Source organism: Oncorhynchus gorbuscha, linkage group LG22 (assembly GCF_021184085.1).
Source record: "Oncorhynchus gorbuscha isolate QuinsamMale2020 ecotype Even-year linkage group LG22, OgorEven_v1.0, whole genome shotgun sequence".
Taxonomy (NCBI): Eukaryota; Metazoa; Chordata; class Actinopteri; order Salmoniformes; family Salmonidae; genus Oncorhynchus; species Oncorhynchus gorbuscha.
The window spans coordinates 11,332,871-11,345,163 of NC_060194.1; the positions used below are offsets into that span (position 1 = coordinate 11,332,871).

General features: G+C 47.5%; 1 protein-coding gene across 1 annotated transcript in view; it reads right to left on the bottom strand.

The window, feature by feature from the left end:
- LOC124009583 (calsyntenin-2-like) overlaps nucleotides 1–12,293 on the bottom strand; it is a 305,367-nt gene that overhangs the window by 79,021 nt on the left and 214,053 nt on the right. Inside the window, exon 5 of the mRNA XM_046321501.1 lies at nucleotides 246–395. Within this exon, the coding sequence (XP_046177457.1) occupies nucleotides 246–395 (150 nt within the window). The remainder of the gene's footprint in view (nucleotides 1–245; nucleotides 396–12,293) is intronic.

A 12,293-nucleotide genomic window follows, 5' to 3' on the forward strand; every position in this document is an offset into this window, starting at 1 on the left:
ATGGGTGCAGAGGGAGAAAATTACAGTCTAAGGCGAAACGCTGATAGTGCTGCAAGCAAGTACCCTGAGTCATGCTGGTGGCCATTTTGTGAGGAGTAAACTGATTTCTGCTACAGTGTGGTAGCCTCTAACTTTGGGGAAGCCAAACTACTTATTGAATGATTAGCAACCTGTTAGTAACTTTTGCGTTCTGCAACTTAGATCTTTGCAGTATGAACAGAGTCTTCCTCTGTGATGCCACTGACCTTGCCAGCCAGGTTTGCAGACGGGCTTGACATCGATGTGCACCGCCACACTCTCCGTCGCCCTCTTTTGGCCGCAGTCGAAGGCGGTCACCATGATCTTGTAGCGCAGCTGCTTGTCGTAGCTCAGTCGCTCCGTGTTTCTGATGTTGCCTAATGAGGGAGAGGAGAAATTAAGGTAAAAAATGTAAATAAACATCACACGCGTGAGGGATGCACTCAAGACAATTCAACTCACTGCTATCGTCTGTAAATCAATTCAGTTAATGTAATGTTCATCGATTTCAGTGAGTTGCTCTCCTATCCAAATGAATATCCTCATCACACTCAAACATCTAAGTGTGTTAGCCTTTGTTTTCCCACCTTCCCTAAACGGAGGCTATTTTGCTCAACTAGCTGGCAACCTCTACAGCCAGTTTGGTTGTCTGAGAGTATGTCAGTGTCTGGATCATAGAGATAGAGCACTAGAGAGGAACTATGGTTCGAGGTCCTATGACATCAGCCTCTCTATAGTTGTATCTCTATGGTCCTGATGCTGATGCTGATGCTGGTTGGCATTTATTCATGAATCTTGCCCTGGAGGCAGCTCTGTAGCTGTTAAGGAGAGGAGAGGAGGTCAGGAGCGGTGTGAGCCCTCAAACCTGGACAGCTCCACGCCCAGATGGACCCTATGAAGATGATGTACCCTCAAAAAGGAGGACATCTCAGTCTCTCACTTACTTCTGTGAATCTGGGTCGGAGAGTTAGTGGAGTGGTACGTTGTTAGTGCTGATTGTGGAGATTAATGCCATGCAGTGAATCAAAAGGACGCCTTTTCGGATGTAGTTCCATACAAGCAGTCAGAGTGCTAAGGGTTTCGATGAAGACTGCAATAGCTGTGGTGGTTGCACTGGTCTCTACGGGCTGAACCCTAACTTAAGATGAGCAGGCATAACTCATTATTTTGCGGGAAATCTCCCATTGACAACAATGCACGATTAAGGCAAAAATTTGAGACGTGTGGATTCTACCCTAAATGACACCTTAGGGAGAGCTCAATCAATCAAATGTATTTATAAAGCCTTTTTACATCAGCAATCACAAAGTGCTCAGACAGAAACCCATCCTAAAATGCCAAATAGCAAACAACGCAGATGTAGAAGCACGGTGGCTAGGAAAAACTCCCTCGGAAAACCTAGAGAGGAAACAGGCTCTGAGGGGTGGCATTGTTTGTCTTTGATTAAATGCGATACATTTACTGTAGCTGTGATTCCTCTCACACCATGATAGAACATAACCCAGCTAGGGTAAGTTACAAATGAGACATCACCAGTGACAGCTAGCAGGCTGCCCCGAGTCCCCACTTACATGATGGAGCTCCAGTCCCAGCCTCATCTCCCATTGCAACACAATCTCACACTCAATTCGTGCAAATACAGTGCCTTGCAAAAGTATTCACACCCTTTGGTGTTTTTTCTATTTTGTTGCATTACAACCTGTAAATTAAATGAATTTTTATTTGGATTTCATGTAATGGACATTCATAAAATAGTCAAAATTATTATTATTTATTTTTTTTAATAAAGGAAAAGTGGTACTTGCTTATGTATTCACTCCCTTTGCTATGAAGCCCCTAAATAAGACCTGGTGCAACCAATTACCTTCAGAAGTAACATAATTAGTTAAATAAAGTCCACCTGTGTGCAATCTAAGTGTCACATGATCTGTCACATGATCTCAGTATATTTACACCGGTTTTGAAAGGCCCCAGAGTCTGCAACACCACTAAACAAGGGTCACCACCAAGCAAAAGGCACGATGAAGACCAAGGAGCTCTCCAAACAGGTCAGGGACAAAGTTGTGGAGAAATATAGATCAGGGTTGAGTTATAAAACAATATCATTCACTTTGAACATCCCACGGAGCACCATTAAATCCATTATAAAAACATTTGAATGAATATGGCACCACAACAAACCTGCCAAGAGAGGACCCAACACCTACATCACCCAGAGAACACCATCCCATAGTGGTGGCAGTGTCATGCTGTGGGGATGTTTTTCATCAGCAGGGACTGGGAAACTGGTCAGAATTGAAGGAATGATGGATGGCGCTAAAAATACAGGGAAATTCTTAAGGAAAACCTGTTTCAGTCTTCCAGAGATTTGAGACTGGCACAGAGGTTCACCTTCCAGCAGGACAATTGCCCTAAGCATACTGCAAAAGCAACACTCGAGTGGTTTAAGGGGAAACATTTAAATGTCTTGGAATGGCCTAGTCAAAGCCCAGACCTCACCACAGATTCTCAATTGGATTATGACTTAAAGATTGCTGTACACTAGCGGAACCCATCCAACTTGAAGGAGCTGGAGCAGTTTTGCCTTGAAGAATGGTCAAAAATCCCAGTGGCTAGATGTGCCAAGCTTACAGAGACATACCCCAAGAGGCTTGCAGCTGTAATTGCTGCAAAAGGTGGTTCTACAAAGTTTTGACCTTCGGGTGGGGGGTGAATAGTTATGCACGCTCAAGTTCTGTTTTTCTTGTCTTATTTCTTGTTTGTTTCACAATAAGTCACAAGTTTTATATTTTGCATCTTAAAAGTGGTAGGTATGCTGTGTAAATCAAATTATACAACCCCCCCCCCCAAATCAACTTTAAGTCCAGTTTGTAAGGCAACAAAATAGGAAGAATGCCAAGGGGTGAATACTTTCGCATGCCACTGTATGTACAACAGGTATCTCAGCAGATTTTGTGTTTTTGTGTGGCTTAATTAATGTGAAAAGACATACATTTTTATGCAACTCCATTCATAGGAAAATACATTTTTGGGGGGCAAACTTCGGAACAATCTTTTGAAAGTTATTAGAGCAATGCATGATGGGCAATGGTGTTCAACACTGCCTCAGTGTTTGTATGTCTCAGTAATGATTAACATGGTTAAATAGTCATAAATCTCTGCTTGATTTAGCTTTTGATACATTTGGCATTTTTATACATATTCTGTATTTCCAGTGAATAATAAGCAATCAACACACTCATGTAAATAAATGGACAATAAAAAAACAGAAATTGCTCCCTGTGAATAAATGGTGAGAAGCCATTTGGCTATGGGTTTGACAGCCAAATAATAATGATAGCAGTTATGTGAAGTTATCAGCTTACAAATGGTTTATTTACAACCTATGGTATATACGGGGTTGGGAACAGTGGCATGGGAAAGTCTGACATTAATTAAATAACCTAACCTTATGCTATGTTCAATGTCAGCAGCAATTTCCATGCTCAGGGTTTCACAGCCCTATAACAATGATCCAAGTTACAGTATAAGTCAAATGTTTGGACACACCTACTCATTCAAAGGTTTTCCTTTATTTGTACTATTTTATACATTGTAGACAAGCCATCAAAACTAGGAAATAACACATACAGTGGGGCAAAAAAGTATTTAGTCAGCCACCAATTGTGCAAGTTCTCCCACTTAAAAAGATGAGAGATGCCTGTAATTTTCATCATAGGTACACTTCAACTATGACAGAAAAAATGAGAAACAAAATCCAGAAAATCACATTGTAGGATTTGTAATTAATTTATTTGCAAATTATGGTGGAAAATAAGTATTTGGTCAATAACAAAAGTTTATCTCAATACTTTGTTATATACCCTTTGTTGGTATTGGGAGGAAAATGTCAAGAAGAAGTTTCATCAAGTGCAATCGCAAAAAGCATTAATCGCTATGATGAAGCTGGCTCTCTCAAGGACCGCCACAGGAAGGGAAGATCCAGAATTACCAGCTTTCAGAAACCAGCAATTAACTGCACCTCAGATTTCACCCCAAATAAATGCTTCACAGATTTCAAGTAACAGACACATCTCAACATCAACTGTTCAGAGGAGATTGCGTGGCCTTCATGGTCGAATTTCTGCAAAGAAACCACTATTAAAGGACACCAATAAGAAGAGACTTGCTTGGGCCAAGAAACACGAGAAATGGACATTAGACCAGTGGAAATCTGTCCTTTGGTCTAATGAGTCCAAATTTTAGATTTTTGGTTCCAACCGCCGTGCCTTTGTGAGACGCATATTAGGTGAACAGATGATCTCCGCATGTGAGGCTCACCATGAAGCATGGAGGAGTTAGCAAACGCCCATGAAGCATGGAGGAGCTAGCAAACGCCCACTGATTAGCAGCACTGTAGTAACTATTACACTCAACTGAACGACTTGATTAGTGTAGTGTTAGCTAGCTACATAGCTGTCTTTGCTGTCTTCGTATCCAAGATAATTGTGTAGTTTAGAGTGTGTAGTCTTAGAGTGATTATCTTAATTTACCGAGGTTAGCTAGCCAGCTATTTGTTGTCCTTAACGTAGGAGACTCTGCTAGCTAGCCAACAGCTAGCCAACAGCTAGCCGACAGCTAGCCAACAGCTAGCCAACGTCTACCGAATAGACTCAACAACCCGGTTGCATTCACAGGTAGTATCACATTTTAATTTCATTTCATTACAGTACAACGGTTTGATTTGTTTGATCGTAGCTAGCTACATAGCTAGCTACATAGCCGTCTTTGTATCAAAGATAATTGTGTAGTCTAGAGCGATTTTCTAGGTTAGCTAGCCAGCTATTGTCGTTCTTTTAACGCAACGTAACGTAAACAACACTGCTAGCTAGCCAGCTAGCCCCCGAATAGCAGCACTGCAGAAACTATTACACTCAACGGAACGACTTGATTAGTGTAGTGTCAACAACGCAGCCACTGCCAGATAGCCTACAAAGTCAACAACGCAGCCACTGCCAGCAAGCCTACTTCAGCAGTACTGTATCATTTTAATCATTTTAGTCAATAAGATTCTTGCTACGTAAGCTTAACTTCCTGAACATTCGAGACGTGTAGTCCACTTGTCATTCCAATCTCCTTTGCATTAGCGTAGCCTCTTCTGTAGCCTGTCAACTATGTGTCTGTCTATCCCTGTTCTCTCCTCTCTGCACAGACCATACAAACACTCCACACCGCGTGGCCGCGGCCACCCTAATCTGGTGGTCCCAGCGCGCACGACCCACGTGGACTTCCAGGTCTCCGGTAGCCTCTGGAACTGCCGATCTGCGGCCAACAAGGCAGAGTTCATCTCAGCCTATGCCTCCCTCCAGTCCCTCGACTTCTTGGCACTGACGGAAACATGGATCACCACAGACAACACTGCTACTCCTACTGCTCTCTCTTCGTCCGCCCACGTGTTCTCGCACACCCCGAGAGCTTCTGGTCAGCGGGGTGGTGGCACCGGGATCCTCATCTCTCCCAAGTGGTCATTCTCTCTTTCTCCCCTTACCCATCTGTCTATCGCCTCCTTTGAATTCCATGCTATCACAGTTACCAGCCCTTTCAAGCTTAACATCATTATCATTTATCGCCCTCCAGGTTCCCTCGGAGAGTTCATCAATGAGCTTGATGCCTTGATAAGCTCCTTTCCTGAGGACGGCTCACCTCTCACAGTGCTGGGCGACTTTAACCTCCCCACGTCTACCTTTGACTCATTCCTCTCTGCCTCCTTCTTTCCACTCCTCTCCTCTTTTGACCTCACCCTCTCACCTTCCCCCCCTACTCACAAGGCAGGCAATACGCTCGACCTCATCTTTACTAGATGCTGTTCTTCCACTAACCTCATTGCAACTCCCCTCCAAGTCTCCGACCACTACCTTGTATCCTTTTCCCTCTCGCTCTCATCCAACACCTCCCACACTGCCCCTACTCGGATGGTATCGCGCCGTCCCAACCTTCGCTCTCTCTCCCCCGCTACTCTCTCCTCTTCCATCCTATCACCTGGCATCCTTTCACTCCCTCCTCTCTACATTTTCCTCCTCTGTCTCTGCTGCTAAAGCCACTTTCTACCACGCTAAATTCCAAGCATCTGCCTCTAACCCTAGGAAGCTCTTTGCCACCTTCTCCTCCCTCCTGAATCCTCCTCCCCCCCCCCTCCTCCCTCTCTGCAGATGACTTCGTCAACCATTTTGAAAAGAAGGTCGACGACATCCGATCCTCGTTTGCTAAGTCATACGACACCGCTGGTTCTGCTCACACTGCCCTACCCTGTGCTCTGACCTCTTTCTCCCCTCTCTCTCCAGATGAAATCTCGCGTCTTGTGACGGCCGGCCGCCCAACAACCTGCCCGCTTGACCCTATCCCCTCCTCTCTTCTCCAGACCATTTCCGGAGACCTTCTCCCTTACCTCACCTCGCTCATCAACTCATCCCTGACCGCTGGCTACGTCCCTTCCGTCTTCAAGAGAGCGAGAGTTGCACCCCTTCTGAAAAAACCTACACTCGATCCCTCCGATGTCAACAATTACAGACCAGTATCCCTTCTTTCTTTTCTCTCCAAAACTCTTGAACGTGCCGTCCTTGGCCAGCTCTCCCGCTATCTCTCTCTGAATGACCTTCTTGATCCAAATCAGTCAGGTTTCAAGACTAGTCATTCAACTGAGACTGCTCTCCTCTGTATCACGGAGGCGCTCCGCACTGCTAAAGCTAACTCTCTCTCCTCTGCTCTCATCCTTCTAGATCTATCGGCTGCCTTCGATACTGTGAACCATCAGATCCTCCTCTCCACCCTCTCCGAGTTGGGCATCTCCGGCGCGGCCCACGCTTGGATTGCGTCCTACCTGACAGGTCGCTCCTACCAGGTGGCGTGGCGAGAATCTGTCTCCTCACCACGCGCTCTCACCACTGGTGTCCCCAGGGCTCTGTTCTTGGCCCTCTCCTATTCTCGCTATACACCAAGTCACTTGGCTCTGTCATAACCTCACATGGTCTCTCCTATCATTGCTATGCAGACGACACACAATTAATCTTCTCCTTTCCCCCTTCTGATGACCAGGTGGCGAATCGCATCTCTGCATGTCTGGCAGACATATCAGTGTGGATGACGGATCACCACCTCAAGCTGAACCTCGGCAAGACGGAGCTGCTCTTCCTCCCGGGGAAGGACTGCCCGTTCCATGATCTCGCCATCACGGTTGACAACTCCATTGTGTCCTCCTCCCAGAGCGCCAAGAACCTTGGCGTGATCCTGGACAACACCCTGTCGTTCTCAACCAACATCAAGGCGGTGGCCCGTTCCTGTAGGTTCATGCTCTACAACATCCGCAGAGTACGACCCTGCCTCACACAGGAAGCGGCGCAGGTCCTAATCCAGGCACTTGTCATCTCCCGTCTGGATTACTGCAACTCGCTGTTGGCTGGGCTCCCTGCCTGTGCCATTAAACCCCTTCAACTCATCCAGAACGCCGCAGCCCGTCTGGTGTTCAACCTTCCCAAGTTCTCTCACGTCACCCCGCTCCTCCGTTCTCTCCACTGGCTTCCAGTTGAAGCTCGCATCCGCTACAAGACCATGGTGCTTGCCTACGGAGCTGTGAGGGGAACGGCACCTCAGTACCTCCAGGCTCTGATCAGGCCCTACACCCAAACAAGGGCACTGCGTTCATCCACCTCTGGCCTGCTCGCCTCCCTACCACTGAGGAAGTACAGCTCCCGCTCAGCCCAGTCAAAACTGTTCGCTGCTCTGGCCCCCCAGTGGTGGAACAAACTCCCTCACGACGCCAGGACAGCGGAGTCAATCACCACCTTCCGGAGACACCTGAAACCCCACCTCTTTAAGGAATACCTAGGATAGGATAAGTAATCCCTCTCACCCCCCCCCCTTAAGATTTAGATGCACTATTGTAAAGTGACTGTTCCACTGGATGTCATAAGGTGAATGCACCAATTTGTAAGTCGCTCTGGATAAGAGCGTCTGCTAAATGACTTAAATGTAAATGTAATGTAAATTCTAGTAATAAACTTTTGTTGCTTCAACACTGTCTGCATCTGGGTCTTCTCCTGAAACGTGATACAGGACGGATCAACAGTGATTCATATCACTGGTTTGCAACCTAAAAAAGGATAGTTGTGTTTTGCTACATAACACACATGATTGGTCTACGCATATGATGTGGATCATTGTCAGGTTATTAGATGTATAAGCTTTAGTAACAAAAGAACACCATGGTTATAATAACTCTTTAAACAGGTAGTTTGTAAATGTGTAGAATGTGTTTGTTTTGGGTCCACACTGGTAAGTTAAATTGTGTAAATTAGACAATCACAGAGGATTTCCTTCTGAATAACTGGTCAGGGCATAACACTTTTTCATTCAGCTTCAGGCAACTTTGATGCACTGTAAGGCTTGATCACACCAGTAGTGACTGCTTCTGTCACACCCATTGTTGCTTATCCATTGTACACTAGTTATATCAATGTAATTACACCCAACACAATGTTGAAGAACAGAATGCTTCCCACCACTAGATCACATAACTAGACATGATGCCACGCCCTGACCATAGTTTGCTTTGTATGTTTATATGTTTTGTTTGGTCAGGGTGTGATCTGAGTGGGCATTCTATGTTGTATGTCTAGTTCTATGTGTCTATTTCTATGTTTCGTCTGATATGGTTCTCAATCAGAGGCAGGTATTAGTCATAGTCTCTGATTGGGAACCATATTTAGGTAGCCTGTTTTGTGTTGGGTTTTGTGGGTGGTTGTTTCCTGTGTCTGTGCCACACGGGACTGTTTCATTGCCAGTTCACTTTGTTATTTTGTATTTGTGTTCATGTTCAGTTTTCCCTATTAAAACATGGACACCTACAACGCTGCATATTGGTCCAATCCTTGTTTCACCTCTTCAGAGGAAGAGGAGGAAATCTGCCGTGACAGAACCACCCACCACAACAGGACCAAGCGGCGTGGTAACAGGCAGCAGCAGGAGAGGCAGCAGCAGCAGCCGGAGAGGCAGCAATATTTAGAGAAATGGACTTGGGAGGAAATCCTAGACGGGAGAAGACCCTGGGCACAGCCAGGGGAATATCGCCGCCCCAAGGCAGAGCTGAAGGCGAAAAGGCGGAGAGGCGCTGGTATGAGGAGGCAGCACGGCAGAGTGTGGAGTGTGGAGTGTGGCTAAGCCAGGTAGGAGACCTGTGCCAACTTCCTATGCTTACCAGAGAGCGAGAGGGACTGGGCAGGCACTGTGTTATGCTGTGGAGCACACAGTGTCTCCAGTGCAGGTGCATAGCCTGGTGCGGTACATTCCAGCTCTTCGTATCGGCCGGGCTAGAGTGGGCATCGAGCCAGGTAAGGTTGGGCAGGCTCGGTGCTCAAGAGCTCCAGTGCACCTGCACGGTCCGGTCTATCCAATACCACCTCCACGCACCAGCCCTCCGGTGGCAGCCCCCCGCACCAGGCTGTCTCTTCGTCCTTTGTCTACAGGTGCTCCCGCCTGTCCAGCGCTGCTAGAGCCTTCCTCCTTTCCAGCGCCGCCAGATTCTCCCGTCTCTCCAGAGCTGCTAGTCTCCCTCCTCTCCAGCGCTGCTAGAGTCTCCCGCCTGTCCAGAGCTGCTAGAGTCTCCCGCCTGTCCAGAGCTGCTAGAGTCTCCCGCCTGTCCAGAGCTGCTAGAGTCTCCCGTCTGTCCAGAGCTGCTAGAGTCTCCCACCTGTCCAGAGCTGCTAGAGTCTCCCGCCTGTCCAGAGCTGCTAGAGTCTCCCGCCTGTCCAGAGCTGCTAGAGTCTCCCGCCTGTCCAGAGCTGCTAGAGTCTCCCGCCTGTCCAGAGCTGCTAGGGTCTCCCGCCTGTCCAGAGCTGCTAGAGTCTCCCGCCCGTCCAGAGCTGCTAGAGTCTCCCGCCTGTCCAGGGCTGCTAGAGTCTCCCGCCCGTCCAGAGCTGCTAGAGTCTCCCGCCTGTCCAGAGCTGCTAGAGTCTCCCGTCTGTCCCGAGCCGGCAGTCTGCAAGGAGCCGCCAGAGCCACCAGTCAGCCAGGAGCCGCCAGAGCCACCAGTCAGCCAGGATCCGCCAGAGCCGCCAGTCAGCCAGGATCCGCCAGTCAACCAGGATCCGCTAGAGTCGCCAGTCAGCCAGGATCCGGCAGTCAGCCAGGATCCGCCAGAGCCGCCATTCAGCCAGGATCCGCCAGAGCCGCCATTCAGCCAGGATCTGCCAGAGCCGCCATTCAGCCAGGATCTACCAGAAACTCCAGTCAGCCAGGATCTGCCAGAGCCGTCAGTCAGCCAAGAGCTACCAGAGCCGTCAGTCAGCCAGAAGCTGCCAGAGTCGTCAACCAGCCTGAGCTACCCCTCAGTCCCGAGCTACCCCTCAGTCCAGAGCTACCCCTCAGTCCAGAGCTACCCCTCAGTCCAGAGCTACCCCTCAGTCCAGAGCTACCCCTCAGTCCAGAGCTACCCCTCAGTCCAGAGCTACCCCTCAGTTTTTTTTGCAGGTCTTCTGTTTCCCCACATTTATTGATGAATTAATTTTGCATCCTGAAAATGTATCCCTATTCCTCAATCAAATACCTTCATCGATACCGCAAAAAAATCTGACAAATACAGCATTTTACTCCAATCTGGCAACCCTCATAAAATTGGACATAGCACCAGCATCCCAAAGTATGAAGCGTAAAAAAAAGCATAGAAAACAGCATTAGCATTAATAAAAAGAAAAAGCGTAAGGCTACTATTATAAGTATTTTGGTGACAACCTGGTTGATTAACAATATAAAAAGGCAGTGTTGAACACCATTATCCACAATGCAATGCTCTAATAACTTTCAAAAGATTGTTACAAAGTTTTTCCCCCCAAAGTCGTACAAAAAATTGTTGTCTTTTCATACGAATTAAGTCAAAAATGTGTGTATTTACAAAATAATTAAGCCACACAAAAACGCAAATACGAGATTGTGTTGCACCCGTTACTGTCCCCATGTGTAATATCTGAGTGAATTAGGGAAGCTCTCAGTACGTGTGTCTTTTGACTGCTGGGGAATTTACAGTATGACTACAGTATACATCCGCAACCATGAAAACTAGCATACACTACAGCTCTCTAGGACCCGATTCTCAAGTTCACCATCATTTGTATGTCTAAAGTAGATAAGATTGACTTTCTCTCTAGTACAGAATATAATGGGTTGTTCAGGATCGATGAGGGAGAGAAGAAATATTCAGACAAAACTCTGAAAGAGCTGGAACTACAGTACCGCTATCTTTCTTTCTCTACTATTTGGCTGTTTCTCCTTCTTACTCATTCTACTTCCCTGTCTCTCTTCTTTTCTCTGTTGATTCTTTCTTCTGGCCTCTCACCTTCTCTCTCACACATCCTCTCTCGCTTCCTCTCTCCCTCGCTCTATTTCTTTCTGTCTCTCTCCTTTCCTCACTCCCTCCATCTTACTCCCTTTCTCCCTGAGTTGCAGAGGGCTGGCGGGCCTGTTTTATTTAATAACTCACTCAGGCCTCTGATCCACGGTTAATGATGGAGCCAGAAGCCCCCTCGGTACAAAACACACTCTGGCGGCCCCCATGCATCACTCCGCTCAGTTCTAATTGAGCACCACGAGCGCCAGTCGCACTGCAGACAGTGGGAGGGCTATAGGAGGCGAGGCGACTGGCAGCCGCAAAGCTGGAATGGCGGACAGGAACCCGTAAAAGTCACAGAGGGGCCTGAGCCGTGCCAGAGGACATCAGAGTTACCAGACAGGGAGGGAGGGAGGGAGGGAGGGAGAGAGAGAGAGAGAGAGAGAGAGAGAGAGAGAGAGAGAGAGAGAGAGAGAGAGAGAGAGAGAGAGAGAGAGAGAGAGAGAGAGAGAGAGAGAGAGAGAGAGAGAGAGAGAGAGAGAGAGAGAGAGAGAGAGAGAGAGAGAGAGAGAGAGAGAGAGAGAGAGAGAGAGAGAGAGGGAGGGAGGGAGAATGAAGGGAAGCAGGGAAGGAGAGAGAAAGTGAGGAAGAGGGATAGAAACACAAAAAGAGTGAGAGAGAGACAAAGGGAGAGAGGGAAGAGGGAGGAGAGAGGCTAGCAGAGATGGCAGGCTGTGGAGCATCTGATGTCATTTTGCCCGTCTGATCCGCGGGCTCCCCTCGTCCTTGTGTTCCCGCTGATCACAGAAAGCTGGATCCAGTTTCACATCACTCTGTATAACACTGCACTGTGATCAGAAGATGAATGGGGAAGCACTTGGAGAGTCCATGAATACAGCACGCTGACAAATGGTGTGAGAGA